Source organism: Lepus europaeus, chromosome 10 (genome assembly GCF_033115175.1).
Source record: "Lepus europaeus isolate LE1 chromosome 10, mLepTim1.pri, whole genome shotgun sequence".
NCBI classification, from domain to species: Eukaryota; Metazoa; Chordata; class Mammalia; order Lagomorpha; family Leporidae; genus Lepus; species Lepus europaeus.
In genome coordinates this window covers 101,475,313-101,491,900 of record NC_084836.1, presented here as the reverse complement: position 1 = coordinate 101,491,900, position 16,588 = coordinate 101,475,313, and the positions used below count along the sequence as shown (strand labels likewise).

General features: G+C 55.5%; 1 protein-coding gene across 1 annotated transcript in view; it reads right to left on the bottom strand.

Annotated features, from left to right (window-relative positions):
- Positions 1 to 3,462: 3,462 nt before the first annotated feature.
- Positions 3,463 to 16,588, bottom strand: part of ZNF341 (zinc finger protein 341) — a 40,741-nt gene continuing 27,615 nt past the window's right edge. Inside the window, exons 11-15 of the mRNA XM_062204047.1 lie at positions 12,100 to 12,196; positions 10,657 to 10,789; positions 6,094 to 6,205; positions 5,791 to 5,861; positions 3,463 to 4,573 (exon numbers count right to left, since the gene is read on the bottom strand). Coding sequence (XP_062060031.1) covers positions 4,020 to 4,573; positions 5,791 to 5,861; positions 6,094 to 6,205; positions 10,657 to 10,789; positions 12,100 to 12,196 — 967 coding nt within the window. The 3' untranslated portion in view covers positions 3,463 to 4,019. The remainder of the gene's footprint in view (positions 4,574 to 5,790; positions 5,862 to 6,093; positions 6,206 to 10,656; positions 10,790 to 12,099; positions 12,197 to 16,588) is intronic.

The following is a 16,588-nucleotide window of genomic DNA, read 5'->3' as shown; positions in this document are numbered from 1 at the left end:
AGGCTCCAGGGTTACGTGGCCAGCACTGTGGCAGAGCAGGGTAGGCCACCACTTGCAATGTCAGCATCCCATATGGGCGCCGGTTCAACTCCTGGATACTCTGCTTCTTGATCCAGCTCTCTGCTAATGCAGCCAGGAAAGCAGCAGATCATAGCCCAAGTTCTTAGGCCCCTGCCACCCATGTGGGAGACCCAGATGGAGCTCCTGGCTCCTGGCTTTGGCCCGACCTAGCCCTGGCTATTGTAGGCTTTTGAGGAGTCAAACAGTGGATGGAAGATTGATCTCCCTCTCCATCCCCTTCCTATCACGCTGACTTTCAAATAAACAAATTACTCTCTGCATTTTCCGAAAAGAGGACAGTAAATAGAAACTTTAAGCACGGGCCCAGCTGCCCCACTTTGCCAGTTAGTCCATTTTTCAGTAAAACTCAGATTTTATGTGCAATGTCCACGTTTTTAACTCCATTTTCCAATTATTTCGAGAGTGCAGGAACATAGTAAGTCTGCATATACTGCTCGGGTTATTATCCCACCTTCTCTGTTTACTTGTCTCACCTTACTGCTCTCGCCTCCAACCTAGGGTGACACAAAGGGAACACATCTCTAGCTTCCCCACTGCATTGCATGTTAAATTTCATACTTTTAGGGGCCGGCGCTGTGCCTCAGTAGGTTAACGCCCTGGCCTAATGTGCTAGCATCCCATATGGGCGCCGGTTCAAGTCCTAGCGGCTCCACTTCCGATCCAGCTCTCTGCTGTGGCCTGAGAAAGCACGTCCTTGGGCCCCTGCACCCGCGTGGGAGACCCAGAAGAAGCTCCTGGCTCCTGGCTTCGGATCGGCGCAGCTCCAGTCATTGCTGCCAATTGGAGAGTGAACCAGCAGATGGAAGACCTCTCTCTCTCTCTCTCTCTCTCTCTCTCTCTCTACCTCTCCTCTCTGTGTAACTCTGACTTTCAAATAAATAAATAAATCTTTGAAAAAAATTTCCTACTTTTAAATGTTGGCTCAGGGTAGGAATTCAGCACAGTGGTTGAGGTGTCTCTTAGGATACCACATCGTCTATCAGAACACCTGCTGTTTGTGTCTGGACTACTGCCACCTTGATGGGTGGCAGATGATGGCCCAAGCCCCCATGGGGGAGACTTCAATTGAATTCCAGGCTCCTGACTTCAGCCTGGCCCAGCCCCAGCTGCTGCAGGGATTCGTGGAGTGAACCAGTGGATGAAAGATTTCTCTCTGTGTCTGTGCTTTCCAAATAAAGGTGAAAACAAATAAATAAAATGAAACGTTGGCTCATGTGTTTCTAACATCATGAGTGCTGAAGAGCGGGTTCGCTGCCTGGCTTCAGCCCATACACCAAGCTGTGATGTCGGCTTCCTCTGGACCATCCCCGCCCTGGGACAATGACCTCATCAGGAAAGCCCTGTAACTCTCCCCATTCACCTGGGAAACAGGTTCAGAGGTCAGGTGACTTGCTGTCACACAGCTGGGAAAGGGAGGGGCCAGGATTCCAGCCCAGCTGTCTGACGCCCAAGTCCGTGATTTTTCTGGGGGCAGAGTGGGACCCCAGGTACCCAGGCCGCCCTCCCATCCAGCATCCTTGGGCTCTGTGAGGGCCCTGGGGGCCTGGAGCAGCTCTGTCTGTGACCCTCGGCTAAGGGCCTTCCCCCTTCTGAGCCTCAACTCTCCCCATGTGCTACCGAGGAAGGGATCAGCTAGGGGAACCTAAATAGAGCCCCAGCCTCCTCCCCCGCTGTCTAACCCTGTGGCTGCTGAACATTCACCCCGATCGTGACGTGTCCCTTCGCTGCGGCCCGGCTCTGCCTCTTCCCTGCTGCATGTTCCACCTCAGCTGCAAAGTGGGATTGAAAGTGGCTCCTTGGGCCGGCGCCGCAGCTCACTAGGCTAATCCTCCGCCTTGCGGCGCCGGCACACAGGGTTCTAGTCCCGGTCGGGGCTCCGGATTCTGTCCCGGTTGCCCCTCTTCCAGGCCAGCTCTCTGCTGTGACCAGGGAGTGCAGTGGAGGATGGCCCAAGTGTTTGGGCCCTGCACCCCATGGGAGACCAGGAGAAGCACCTGGCTCCTGGCTTTGGATCAGCGCGGTGCGCTGGCCGCAGCGTGCCAGCCGCGGCGGCCATTGGAGGGTGAACCAACGGCAAAGGAAGACCTTTCTCTCTCTCTCTCACTGTCCACTCTGCCTGTCAAAAAGTAAAAAAAAAAAAAAAAAGAAAGTGGCTCCTCGCTCAGCACGTGGAACAGGTGCACACTCAGTGTCCACTCTCACCAGCCCCAGTAAGTGCGGGTGTACAAGGACAGTGACAGGCAGAAGCAACCCAAATGCTACTTTCAACATTTTCCATTTGTCATCGTCACAGTTTTAAACAGTGTGTATCACCTCCCTTGATTCCTCCATAATGTGGAAAGTTCAGATTCCTGAACTCAATGTTCAAGGCTCTCTCTGCTTCAACACCAATCCCTATTTCAATAGAACGAAGTGGAGCAGGCTGCCCTGGCCTGAGCCCCAGCCCTGGCTGACTGACTGTGTGACTTGGGCACAGAGCTCTGGTTCTCTGCGCTTCCACTCGGGCAACTGTGAAACAAGAAGAGGAAACGCACTCACGACAGGTTGCAGCAACGTGGCGTAAATGTCCTGGGACAGTGCCCATCGTGTGCAGGAGGCGTGAAGAATCAGTGATGGCCTTACCCACGTCCTCCTCTGAAATCCCCAGACCCCAACAGCCCCTGCACTGTTACACTCCAGGGCTTTGCTGGTGCCTTGCTCTGAACCTGGCAGTCCCTCCTCCACCCATGCATCCACCACTCTGTGCCAAGGCCCGGCTCAAACGACACCCCCTCCACGCAGGCGTCCTGGCCTCTTTTTCAGGCAGAAGTGCATATGGCCCTCACCCTCCCACCACATCTGACCTTTCCTGAGGACATGGAAGTGGGGCTTGGCTCTGAGCTCCAGCCCTGGGTCCCAAGACAGTTACCTGCGGGGCATGCGGCCTTCAGGGGAGCTTGGTCATCACCCTGAGCCTGACTGCTCTGCTGGGTCCTGCCCTGGCCCCTCTCCAAGCCTCAGCCTCCTCTCCTGCAACAGATAAAGTGGGTCAACAGGGGCCAAAGTCCCACTACTCTTCCCTGCCTCCCCAAGAGCCTGGTTTGCTGGGGGTGGGGGCTGTGGGAGCTGCGGGCACTGAGGGCCCCCTGCAGGCCCGCCTGGAATGGGCTTCAGGTTCAAGTCCGAGCTCGGGGACCCTGAATTTTCACAGGTGACTACACCCCTGGGTGTCTCGTCGATCACGCTCTGCAACAACCATTCAGGGGCCGTCAAACCTGCTCCCCTTTGTGACCTCTCCATGTACCAGGGCCGTGGGACCCATCAGCCTTCAAGTGCTGCCACCTAGGGGCTAATCAAGAAGCTGCCAAGGCTCAGGTCTGAGCCCTTTGGACAAGCGTTGTAATCAAACATTTATTGAGCACGTTCTGAGCCCGGGCACCACGCTAAGCCCTTTGCACGGCTCTCCACACCGGATCCCCATGACAATCCTAGGAAGCAGCACTATACAAGCCCCACCGTACACATGCGGAGCCGGCTCAGGGAGGGGAGGTGACTTGTCCGAGTTCACAGAGCAACTCCTGGGATTGGAAGCAGCTCTGACGCACGGCTGCACTCCAACCGTGACACCTGAGTGCCTCCCAAACACCTCCATCGCAGTGCTGTCTGGGAATCTGTGAGGAGCCGTGGGGAAAAGGTCCAACAGAGGACTCCGGACCACGCCCCACCATGGAGGGCGGCCTGGAGGAGGGTGGGCTGACCCCTGGACTAGACCAGCCAGACCCTGGGCATGCAAGCATGGCCTTCTCATTCGCCACACTCCGCACAGGGCACCGTGGCAGCAGAGGGGCAGTGGAGGGCAGGCCAGGCCAGGCCAGACACTCCAAGTGGATTTCTGCCCGCAAGGCTCCAGACGCTGGCTTGAGGCCGACCCACGGGTGCGAACACCATGGGTCCCTCAGTCACTCGGAGGCCTGGATATAGACAGGCACAGCGAGCATGGCACAAGAGCCCTCGGCCCCGGCCTGCAGTTCGGCCAGTGCCAGGTTCGAGCCCAGGCCCTCGGGGTGCCCAGGCACCACCAGCTCAGGGTCCCCGCCTACCGTGCCACCCACCACGATGGACAGCACCGCGTCTGGCTCCGCAAAGGGCGTCTTCCCTGGGGCAGCCTCGGCCACCGGCCCAGTCCCGGCATCCTTCAGCTCCTCCAGCCCCAGCGTGTCGGGCAACGAGGTCCCCACTTTGTGTCCACTGGCGCTGCCGCCGCCACCGCTGCCGCTGCTGCTGCTGCGGGGTGCTGCCCTCCTCCGGGGGGGCCGCCGGGCTTGCAAGTCCTTGTCCTTTGGGGGGCCCAGGCGGCAACGATGGTCCTTGAGGTATTTGTGCCGGGAAAAGCCCTTAGCGCAGCTGGCACAGCGGAACTTGTAGTTGCCAGTGTGGGCGCGCTGGTGCTCGGCAAGGTGGGCGCGGCGGCTGAAGGACTTGCTGCACAGGGCGCATTTGTGGAGCTTCATGCCTGGGGAGGGAGGGGAAGTCGATGGGAGGCTCCCAGACCCTCACCCTGCAACGGTGGCCTCCACTGGGAATACCATCCAATCTCCTGTGCCGCTGGCCGGGCTCCCCTCCACTCATCCCCGACCTCCTCCTTGCCACACTTTCTGTGCCAGCCACACTCACCACTCACTCTCCTCAAAGGCGCCACGCTGGCTGCTGCCCCTGGGCTTTTTTTTTTTTTTTTTTTTTTTGACAGGCAGAGTGGACAGTGAGAGAGAGAGAAAGAGAGAAAGGTCTTCCTTTTGCCATTGGTTCACCCTCCAATGGCCACCGCGGCCAGCGCATCTCGCTGATCCGAAGCCAGGAGCCAGGTGCTTCTCCTGGTCTCCCATGCAGGTGCAGGGCCCAAGCACTTGGGCCATCCTCCACTGCCTTTCCCAGGCCATAGCAGAGAGCTGGCCTGGAAGAGGGGCAACCGGGACAGAATCCGGCGCCCCAACCGGGACTAGAACCCGGTGTGCCGGCGCCGCAAGGTGGAGGATTAGCCTGTTGAGCCACGGCGCCCGGCCACCTTTCAAAAGCCTTCCAGCTCCTTAGCCTCCTGGGAATGGAGGCTCAGAGAAGGGCAGCGCCTTGCCTGAGGGGAGGGTAGCAAGGCCAAGACTCAGCCCCGGGGGGCTGGGGCTAGAAAGCAGCGGAAGATGGCCCAAGTCCTTGGGCACCTGCACCCCTGTGGGAGACCCAGAAGCAGCTCTGGGCTCCTGACTTCAGCCTGGCCCAGCTCCAGCTGTTGTGGCCATCTGGGGAGGATCCAGTGGATGGAAGTTCTCTCTCTCTCTCTCTCTCTCTCTCTCTCTCTCTCTCTGCCTCTGTTACTTTGCCTTTCAAATAAATAAAATAAATCTTTAAAAAAAAAAAAGGAAAGGAAAATTTCCTTCTATCCAGAGTACAGGAAAGTGGGGAGCGCTCAGGAGACCCCTGCCCGGCCAAGGAATCCTCCGGCCACATCTTGGAGCCAGCTGGAACCTGATCCCCTCCACTCCGGATCTGCATCCCTTCACTCCGGGCACCACCCCAGCAGATGGTCAGCCGCCCCCTCGGCCTGGGCGGCCGTGTCTGCTCCACTGCTGAGCGCCCCAGCTGGCTCCAGCCACATGAATGCCAGCTGGGATGCTCCAGGCAGGGACCGGACGCCTCAGGGGTGTGTCTGCCTACCCCAGGGAGCCTGTGAGCTCTTACCAGAGTGGGACAGGATGTGAGCCTTCAGCTTGTCAGGCCGGTTGAATTCCTTACTGCAGCCGGTGTGCGTCCTGGAACCCAAAGCCACTGGTCAGGGGCAGTCACCACGCTCAGGACCCCCGTGCTGGCCCCTCCGCTCGGCAGCAGGGTGGGGAGAGAGGCAGGCAGGGGCCAGGACAGGATGACGGGAGAGAGGCCTTTTGCTCTCGGGCCCGATGTCCTTCTGTGCCACCTGCCCTGGCAGTCCTCCTGGGGCCCCGCCCCCAGCCCCCTCCCCAGCCCCTCGGCGTGGCCTCTACTCACGAGAACGGACACTTGTATTTCTTGAAGGGCTCATGGATCAACATGTGCCTCTTCAGTTTGTCCTTGCGGTTGAACGCGGACTCACACACCGAGCACTTGTAGGGCTTCTCTCCTGCAGGAGACACAGTCAGGGAGGGCGAGGGTCCCCTGAGAGCGAATCACGGGGTCCCCGGGGCCCTTGGCACAGCAGCTCCTCTAGGGAAGTGTTCGGGGGTGCAGAAATAGTCTGTCTCATTGCTTGTGGGTTTTTAAAGAATTATTTGAAAGGCAGAGAGAGAAAGAAATCTTCCACGCACTGGCTCATGCTCCAGATGCCCACAACAGCTGGGGCTAGGAACTGACGCAGGTATCTGGGGAGTGGACCAGTGGATAGATCAGGCTTCTCTCTGTCTCTCCCTCCCTCTCTCTCTGTTGCTCTGCCTTTCAAATAAGTAAATCATCTTTAAAAAAAAAACATGTAAGAGTTTATCATTATCCAATTTTGTCGGTGAGTTCAGAGGGGCGCTGTGACTTGCTTGTGGTCTACACCCTGCGGCTGGGGGAGCCAAGACCCTGGCCCGGCAGTTCTCCAGAGACCGCTAAGCTACACCAGGTCTTCTTGCTGCTGAACCATCCTGGGGGCTGTGGGAGGAAGGGCAGCTCTGACCTGGCGGGGCCCAGGGCCGCCTGACTAGGCCTCCAGAAGTCCAGGGAGGGACCTGCACATCTGTGGGGCCACCGCCTGCCCTTCAGAGAAGGCAATTCCAGGACAGATCTGATTTCCTGCCACTGTTTCCCCTCTGATCTCCCTGTGGGATGAGTAAAAGTACTCGTGAAAAATGCCAACCCAGTCGGTTACAGGAGTCTGGTCCTTACCACGGAATGTTCCGCAGTTATTAAAAAGGTGAAGGTCAATCTGTGTCCCCTGACTTGGAGAGACTTCTCAGACAGACTGCTGGGGGCGGGGGAGCTGGCGTGGTGCAGCAGGGTAAGCTCCTGCCTGCAACCAGCATTCCGTTTCGGCTGCTGCACTTCCGATCCAGCTCTCTCATGTGCCTGGGAAAGCAGGGGATGATGGCCCAAGTACTGGGGCCCCTGTCACCCACACAGGAGACACAGATGCAGCTCCTGGATCCTGGTTTCACCTGGCCTAGACCTGGCTGTCGTGACCATTTGTGATGTTACCAGCAGATGGAAGAACTCTGTTACCCTGCCTTTCAAATAAATAAATCTTAAAAAAAAAAAAAAAAAAAAACCTGCCAGGGGGAAAAGAAGGATGTAGAACAGCTTGCCAGTCCAGTTTTTGTTGAAAAACATCATCCCCACACACCTCTGACCCCTGCGGCAAAGCCCTGGCCACGTGTGTTTGTGTAAACCCCAAAGAGGCAGGCAGGAGGGTGGGGAGCGGGGACACCAAACTGTCAGTAGCAGCGAGGCGGTGTGGGGTCTAACGTCTCACTTTGTGCTCTGTGCTGCTTCCATTTTTACGGTAAGTACATAGCACTTCTGAATAAGAGTTTTAAAAACGAGAGAAATTTGGTAATGTTTATCAAAATTACCATCCATAGGCTTTGCTTATTTCTTACAGGGATAAAATAGTCCTGAAATACAGACACCTGTTTTGCACAGCTTCAAATGCCCAGTTCCGTTGCACAGAGAGCAGCATTTTGGGCCACCATCACCACCATCTGCCCCCAGAGCGTTATCCCCCAGACCGACTCAGGGGACGGCAGCCCAGCAGTCGCGCGGCTAGGAATATGCACTACAGATAACGCTGCCCGGAGCCTGCCAAGGAACCTGCAGAGCACTGTGTGCGCAAACCAAGGCAGAACGAATTCAGGGACGCGTGCACAGGGAACGAGGAACACTCCGCCGCTGTGAAACGGAAGGTGCTGTGAGGGAACCTCTTCAAAGCACACCAGCTGCTCCTTGGTGCTGAAGTAAGCAACTATGCCGTCCGGATGCAAAATAAAGCTAGACTAACCCAGACAGGCCACTAACAAAAGTCACCCTTGGGGAGGGGAATTAGAAGTATTTTGAGGCCGGCGCCGTGGCTCAACAGGCTAATCCTCCGCCTTGCGGCGCCGGCACACCGGGTTCTAGTCCCGGTCGGGGCACCGATCCTGTCCCGGTTGCCCCTCTTCCAGGCCAGCTCTCTGCTGTGGCCAGGGAGTGCAGTGGAGGATGGCCCAAGTGCTTGGGCCCTGCACCCGCACGGGAGACCAGGAGAAGCACCTGGCTCCTGGCTTCGGATCAGCGCAGTGCGCCGGCCGCAGCACGCTACCGCGGCGGCCATTGGAGGGTGAACCAACGGCAAAAGGAAGACCTTTCTCTCTGTCTCTCTCTCACTGTCCACTCTGCCTGTCAAAAATAAAATAAAAAATAAAAAAAAAAAAGAAGTATTTTGAAAGGGCTGGTGCTGTGGTGTGGTGGGTAAAGCCACCACCTGCAACGCTGCCATACCATGTGAGTGCCAGATCGAGTCCTGGCTGCTCCAGTTTTTTTTTTTTTTAAGATTTTTTTATTATTTACTTGAAAGTCAGAGTTACACAGAGAGAGAAGGAGAGGCAGAGAGAGAGAGGTCTTCCATCTGCTGGTTCACTCCCCAGATGGCCACAACAGCCAGAGTTGCACCGATCTGAAGCCAGAAGCCAGGAGCTTCTTCCAGGTCTCCCACACAGGTGCAGGGGCCCAAGCACTTGAGCCATCTTCTACTGCTTTCCCAGGCCATAGCAGAGAGCTGGATCAGAAGTGGAGCAGCCAGGACTAGAACTGGCGCCCATATGGAATACTGGCACCAAAGGCAGTAGCTTTTCCCGCTACGCCACAGTGCTGGCCCCTGCTCCAGTTCTGATCCAGCTCCCTGCTAATGGCCTGGGAAAGCAGCAGAAAATAGCACAAGCCCTTGGGCCCCCGCACCCACGTGGGAGACCCAGATAGAGTTCAAGAATCCTGGTCATTGCAGTTATTTGGGAAGTAAACCAGTAGATGGAAGACCTCTCTCTCTCTCACTCAGCCTTTTAATTAAACAAATACATCTTTTAAAAATACTAGTTTGCAAACTACCAATTATAAGTTACAATCTGTTGGTGGCTGTTTTAAAAATTAAAATTGAAGGGTGAGCCCCACAGTGTGGTGGATTAAGCCACCACCTACAACATCAGCATCCTACATCAGAGTGCCTGGTTAAAGTTCCGGCTGCTCCATTTCTGATCCAGCTCCTGAAAACAGCAAATGAGGACCCCTGTGGGACATCCAGCTGGAAATCTTGGCTCCTGGCTTCAGCCTGGCCTAACCCTGCCTGCTGCGGCCATTTGGGAAGTGATTCTCTATCACTCTGCCTTGCAAATAAATAATAAATCTTTTTAAAAAAATTAAAATTGTGGGGCTGGCATTATGGTGTAACAGGTTAAGCCTCTGCCTACAGGGCTGGCATCCCATATGGGAACTGGTTCAAGACCCTGCTGCTCCACTTCTGACCCAGCTCTCTGCTAATGTGCCTGGGAAAGCAGTGGAAAATGGCCCAAGTGCCCGGGCCCCTGTTCCCATGTGTCCGGGCCCCTGTTCCCACGTGGGACACCTGGAGGAAGCATCTGGCTCCTGGCTTCAGCCTCGTCCAGCCCTGGCCGTTTTGGCCGTTTGAGGAGTGAACCAGCAGATGGAAAATCTCTCCCTTTTTCCTCTTTTCTCTGTAACTCTGCCTTTCAAATAAATTTAAAAATTAAATTAGATTAAAATTGAACAGGACAGCATTGAAAATACTGCTTTTGTTAAACTTTTATTTCAATATGCTTTGTGTGTATATATGTGTTTCCTGGGTTGCAATATGAAGTCCCCAATGGCCACTGCGAATGGCACACTGCAGCTGGCGCATCGCGCTGATCCGAAGCCAGGAGCCAGGTGCTTCTCCTGGTCTCCCATGCGGGTGCAGGGCCCAAACACTTGGGCCATCCTCCACTGCACTCCTGGGCCATAGCAGAGAGCTGACCTGGAAGAGGGGCAACCAGGACAGAATCTGGCGCCCCAACCGGGACTAGAACCTGGTGTGCCGGTGCCGCAGGCAGAGGATTAGCCTAGTGACCCGCGGTGCCGGCCTATATGAAATATTTTTAACCACAAATCACAGTTTAAAAAAAAATTCAAAAATACTATCCATCTGAGAGGAGGGAGGATTTGTTTTAATTATGTATGCTTTTGTTGTACCAAGAATTTCCTCAATATTTAGATACTCTTCAATGAAAAAAAAAGTTAATTAAAAGTTTTAATTGATAAAAAGCATTTAAAGATAAAATGTCAAAGTGTTTCAACTGAGGAGCCAAGGAAACAGGGTTTGGTATAGGTGCGAATCCAGGGTCCAGGGTGGTCCGAGGGTGCTGAGCGCCGAGGGCACAGTCCAGAGCCCCCCACCTGCCTCCAGCTGTTCATCTCTGCTCTGGAGGTGATGGGGACCCCACGTCAGGAAGGGAGGCAGGGGAGCAGGAGGCCGGGAAGGAGAGGAGCAGAGGTGGGCAGGTGCCGGGGAGCGTGGCAGGAGAGGGCCAGGCAGAACGCCGGAGAAAGGAGGCGGCGAGGGCTGGTACCCACCTGAGTGGATGTGAGCGTGCAGTTTGAGGTAGTGCTCCCGCCGGAAGAATTTCTTGCACACCTGGCACTTGAACCTGCCCCCACTGCCATGGGTGGGCAGGTGGCGCCGCAGGTACCGTTCACAGGGAAACACCTAGGGAACGAGACGCAGCTGGTTTCGGCTCAGACTCACCAGGCACCCCCTTCCCCCGTCACCTTCTGAGCTTAAGGGGTCCCTGGTTTCCAGCCCCTTTCTGTCCACCAGGGCCAGGGCCACCGCGTCAGCCAGCCTAAACGTCCTGTTCCGAGCTCCTGCCCAGGACAGCGTTCTCACACACAGGGCCTTGCTCTCTCAGCCTGGAGAACTCCTCCTCCTCCTCCTCCAAGGCCCAACTCAGGTGTCACTGCTTCTGGGAAGCCTTCCCTGATGCCCAGGTGCTCTGCCAGCCAAGGCAAGCTCTGCCTCTGGCTGTCCACCTGGCCACGGTGAAAGTCAGCACTGAACCCACAGGTTACAGCTCTCTGCTTACGCCGGAGACTCCAGAGGGCAGAGGGGGGCTCTTACCCCCAGCACAGGGCCTGAGTCGAATGACTGACAAGTAAAGGAATAAAGGGAAAAAAATGGAGACATCCCTAAAGAAATGAGTGGGAAGGTATTACAACACTGGAAAACACAGGGGCCAACATCTCTTTCCCACCCACGCAGCACAGAGAAGCGGTCAAGGGCACAGACCCAGCCACCCCACGTCCTGGCCTCATCATTTCCCAGCTGGGCCATCTTTCTGTGCCTTGATTTCCCCGCCTGTAGACAGGGATAGGAACAGCCCACCTACCCTCGAGGGCGAAATGAGTCAATTCAGGTAAAAATGCTTGGATTCGATTTGTGACACTCTTACTCAGACCACAAATTCCAAAGCCCCAAATGAGGCTGTATAATTAGAAACATCTAGAATGATGCCAAAGTGAAGCCAGGGCTGTCTCGGAAAGTGTGCCGCATCGGGTTGCAAGAAAATGAGGAGCTGAACACACCAGCGAGACGTGAGCAGCACAGTCCAGGCTGCAGGGAACGCCAGGGGACCCATGGCCCCTTTTCTGCCGTAGATAAATTAAGTCAACAAAAAAAGGTGGTGGGGAATCTGGAGATCAGTGGGACTTCTGTGGTGTCAATCAGTCGCACCCTGCAGACAGGATTTAAATGAACTTTACACAAATGACAAGGCTTCATGACGATGGAATATGGAATGCTTCCTGGATGGCAGATGATATTGGGAACAGACTTTTGGGAGCGCCTTTGGGGCCACGGAAAAGAAGAACCCAAATAACAAAGACAATGATGCACAGGGAAGCTAGGAGGCCACTCATTGGCCCCGGGGCGGGCCCTGAGCCCTGCACGCCCTGTGCAGGAGCGGAGAGAGGGAGCAGGCGTGCGCCCCGAGGCCCAGGAAGAGGGGCGGCAGCACCTACCTTCTGGCAGTGCGGGCAGGGGAAGTTGTGAGTGGCCGTCTGCAGGTGGTGCTCCAGGGCCCCGGGGGTGGAGTACCTGTTGACGCACTTGACACACCTAGGGGGAGAAGGAGCAGGGCAGGTGAGGGAGGAGACCCAGCAGCCAGGGAACTGTGCCCCCCACCACACCCCCAGTGCCCAGGCCCAACCCTGCAGGCAAAATCCTACTTAATTCATTCTCTAACCTGTCCCCTTGGCTCACTTGCCACTACCTCCATCCTCCTCATCATCGTCACTCATCCGACATGTGCAGTAACCCCAACACTGGCCTCTCTGTCAGCATGTGTCCACTGTGGTCCATCCACCACAGAGCAGCCAGAGGGAGACTTTGAAAATAAAACCGGGGAGGGGGAGCGGGGGGGGGGGGGCAGGTAAAGCTGCCACGTGCAGTGCCGGCATCCCACATGGGCACCAGCTCGAGTCCCAGCTGCTCCACTTGCTATCCAGCTCTCTGTTATGGCCTGGGAAAGCATCAGAAGATGGCATACGTCCTTGGGCCCCTGCACCCGCATGACAGACCTGGAAGAAACTCCTGGCTTCTGGCTTTGGATCGGCGCAGCTCCAGCCATTGCAGCCATCTGGGGAGTGAACCAGCAGATGGAAGACCCCTTTCTCTTTCTCTGCTTCTGCCTCTCTGTAACTCTTTCAAATAAATAAATAACTCTTGAAAGAAAGAGAGAGAGAGGGAGGGAGGGAGGAAGAAAAAAGAAAAGAAAACCAGGAGCCACTGCTGTGATGCAACAGGCTAAGCCGCTGCCTGTGATGCCGGCATCCCATATGGGTGCTGGATGGAGGCCCTGCTGCTCCACTTCTGATCCAGCTCTCTGCTGTGGCCTGGGAAAGCAGCAGAGGATGACCCAAGTGCTTGGGCCTCTGCACCCACGTGGGAGACCCGGATGGAACTCCAGGTTCCTGGCTTTGTCCTAGCTCAGCTCTGGCCGTTGCTACCATTTGGGGAGTGAACCAGAAGATGGAAGATCTCTCTCTCTTTCTCCCTCTGTCTGTAACTCTGCGTCTCAAAAAAATAAATAATAAGTCAATAAATCTTAAAAAAGAAAAAGAAAAGAAAATGCAAGTGGGCATACAGCATGGCAGTTGAGACGCCGTCACCCACGTCAGAGCACCCGGGTGTGAGCCCGGGTTCTGACTCCTGACTCTGGCTTCCTGCTATTGTGCACCCTGAGGGCAGCAGGTGACGGCTCCATGGCGGACCTGGACTGAGTTCCACGTCCCAGCTTCGACCTGGCCCGGCCCCAGCTGTTACGGGCACTTGGGATATGAACCAGTGAATGGAAGATCTGTCTGTTTCTCTGCCTCTGAATGAAAATCTAAAAAAGTTTTTAAAAAATGAAAACCAGGGGCCGGCGCCGCAGCTCACTAGGCTAATCCACCCCTGCGGCGCCGGCACCCCAGGTTCTAGTTCCGGTTTGGGCGCCAGATTCTATCCCGGTTGCCCCTCTTCCAGGCCAGCTCTCTGCTGTGGCCCGGGAAGGCAGTGGAGGATGGCCCAAGTGCTTGGGCCCTGCACCCCATGGGAGACCAGGAGAAGCACCTGGCTCCTGGCTTCGGATCAGCGCGGTGCGCCGGCCGCAGTGCGCCGGCCACAGCGGCCATTGGAGGGTGAACCAACGGCAAAAGGAAGACCTTTCTCTCGGTCTCTCTCTCACTGTCCACTCTGTCTGTCAAAAAAAAACCAAAAACGAAAACCAGTCACACTCTTGCTTATAGCTCCCCAGCAGGAGTGCAAAGCCCTCCAGCCTGAGCCTCGCACACCTCATCTGTCCTCAGTCCCCACCTCACCCTCTGCCACCTCGGCCTCCTGCCACTCCTTGAACACGCTGAGCTCATCCCACTTCAGCACCCTTGCCCTGTGCTCCTGTACCTGGAACACTCCTCCCTAGGTCGCCCAGGCAGTAACCTCTCTTCCTGTCTCAGCTCAGACGCCACCTCCTGAGAGGCCCTCCTCGGCCATCTCAAGTTGTCCCCAGGGCCCACCCTACGCCACTCTCTGTTGAGTCACCCGGTTTTATTTTCTTCTGAGCACTTATTATCTGGAATCGTTTATTTGCTCACGTGGCTACGATCTGTCTCCCCCAGTAGCAAAGGGTCACATCTTTCCTGACCACAACTTGGTCGGAGCATTGGTGGGAATCTGTTACAGGAAGGAGATCCGGGCCCGGCTCCCTCCTGTGACCCTGCATCCTCAGCCACAGAGTGGAATAGGGCTCCCAACGGGCCGCCTTTCACTCATACGTAAGATGATCATCGAGCCTTTCACTCATACATAAGATGATCATCGAGCCAGAGGACACTCCTGTACCAGACGCGGTCTTTCTTCTCACTGCTGTGACGGCAAGAGCACCTTTAAAACAGCAGTTCCAGGCCAGGAGCCACTAGGAAGGGATAGAAGGGGACCCTCTCCAACAAGGAACAGGCGAGGACAGTCGCGGGTAGGCGGGTGAATCATGCTGAACACAGAAACACGAGCCCTGTTTGGAACCCAGGAAACCCCAGACAGGCTGCACCTGCGGCACCACACTAGGACGCCCACACACTAAAAGTCCCAGAGGGCAGGAGAGGAAGAGGAGTCGGGTGGGAGGGCGGCAGGACAGATCTCCCAGGGTTCAAGGGGACGAGGAGACAGGTTGCGTGGTGCAGCAGTTTAGCAATAACCACGAAAATTAAAAAGCCCTGCCAGTGACGCCACCTTAACCAGGTCACCCGAGGTGGCGTCCCCAGCGATGGGACAGGTCTACACCATGTGCCTCCCGAGCTGGGGCACAAAGCAGGACACCGCGTCACCTCTGATGATCCCGCCCCAGGCGAAACCAGGCCATGCCAACCCCAGGACGCGCTCTGTAACTTGTCTGTACTCGTCAGTAAAGCCAAGGTCGCGACACACAAAGGCGGCATGAGAAAGTGCTCCCACTTAAAGGAGGTCAAAGAGACTTGACAACCTGAACGCGACATGTGGCCCGGGGGTGGCTCCTGGGCCAGAGAAAGCAAGGTCTACTTTTTCTGTAAAGGATGTTATTGGGAAAACCAGAAACTTGTGAGTAGGGCCTGCAGATGCGCTAACAGAACTGTCCTGTGTCACCTCCTGATCTTGAGAACCCCACAGCGCTTACGTAAAAGGTTACTCTTGCTTCAGGAAATGCACACCGAGAGGGCACCGTGTCCACAGGTCCCTCTCAGTCGGCTGCGGCACGGTGCCTGCAGCCGGGAAATCTGGGTAAAGGGCACCTGTGGGAATTCTCTGTCCCATCTGTGGAACTTCTCTGGAAGTCTGGAATTATGCTCAAATAAAAAGTTTAGAAAGAACACTTCTGGGGGCCGCTGCTGTGGTGTAGTGGATAAAGCTGCCACTGGCAGCACTGGCACCCCTTATAGGTGCCAGTTCGAGTCCCAGCTGCTACACTTCCAACCCAACTTCCTGCTAATGCATCTGGGAAAGCAGTAGAAGATGGCCCAAGTCCTTGGGTCCCTACACCCACATGGGAGACCCGGAAGAAGCTCCTGCATCCTGGCTTTGGTCTGGCTCATCTCCGGCTGCTGTGACCATCTGGAGCGTGAACCAGTGGATGGAAGACCTCTCTCTCTCTCTGTCTCTCCCTCACTCTAATTCTGACTTCCAAATAAATAAATAAATAAAATCTTTAAAAAGCTTTACAAAAAGAAAGAACACTTCTAGAACAAGACCGCCTGTGATATGGGGAAGTGAGTCAGAGTGGATGGAGACCCCACGTGCACAGAGCGGTTATTTTGTGAAGTGGGTTATTAATCTTTTTTAGGACCCCCTTGGGTCTCTGACCCACAAAATCACTTCTAGGAACTGGCAAATGAGCAAAGATGCAAGCCTGAAGTTGTTCCCTGCAGTACCGTTTATAATAACGACAAACTGGAAGCAGCCCAATTACCCAGTAACCAGGGAGGTTTAAATAAATCACCGCACATCCGTGTGCGACAGAATCCTGCGGAGCCGCTTCCCAGAGTGAGGCGGGTCTGTGTCGTGCAAACACAAACACGGCCACGCTACAGGTGTCGGAAGCGTCAGCGCCAGTGTACACGGCGGCCATGAACTTGCCGTCTGTCTGTCTTGTGCAGCAGGACGATGGGGTCAGGCATTTCAGAAAATGCAGCAAGTGCTGGGGATCACCTGACTCCTGATCTGTGTGTCTAAATGTCGCGGAGCCAGACCAAAGGACAGAGACCCAGAGGTAACAGTGTTTTCTTCAGGTAACAGCGTTTGGGTTTTCATGAGAGCTAAACCCTTTTCTCTGTATGGAAAGTAGACAATTTTCATTAAAAAAAAAATCAGTATTATTTTTAAAGGAAAAACAATCTGGCACAGGAATAGCGGCGTACAGAGACTCCACTTCAGCGCTTTGGGAAGGTGCACGAAAGCAGGCCAGGGCGACCCGGCCCGGGGCCTGGGTCTCTGAAGATGCCA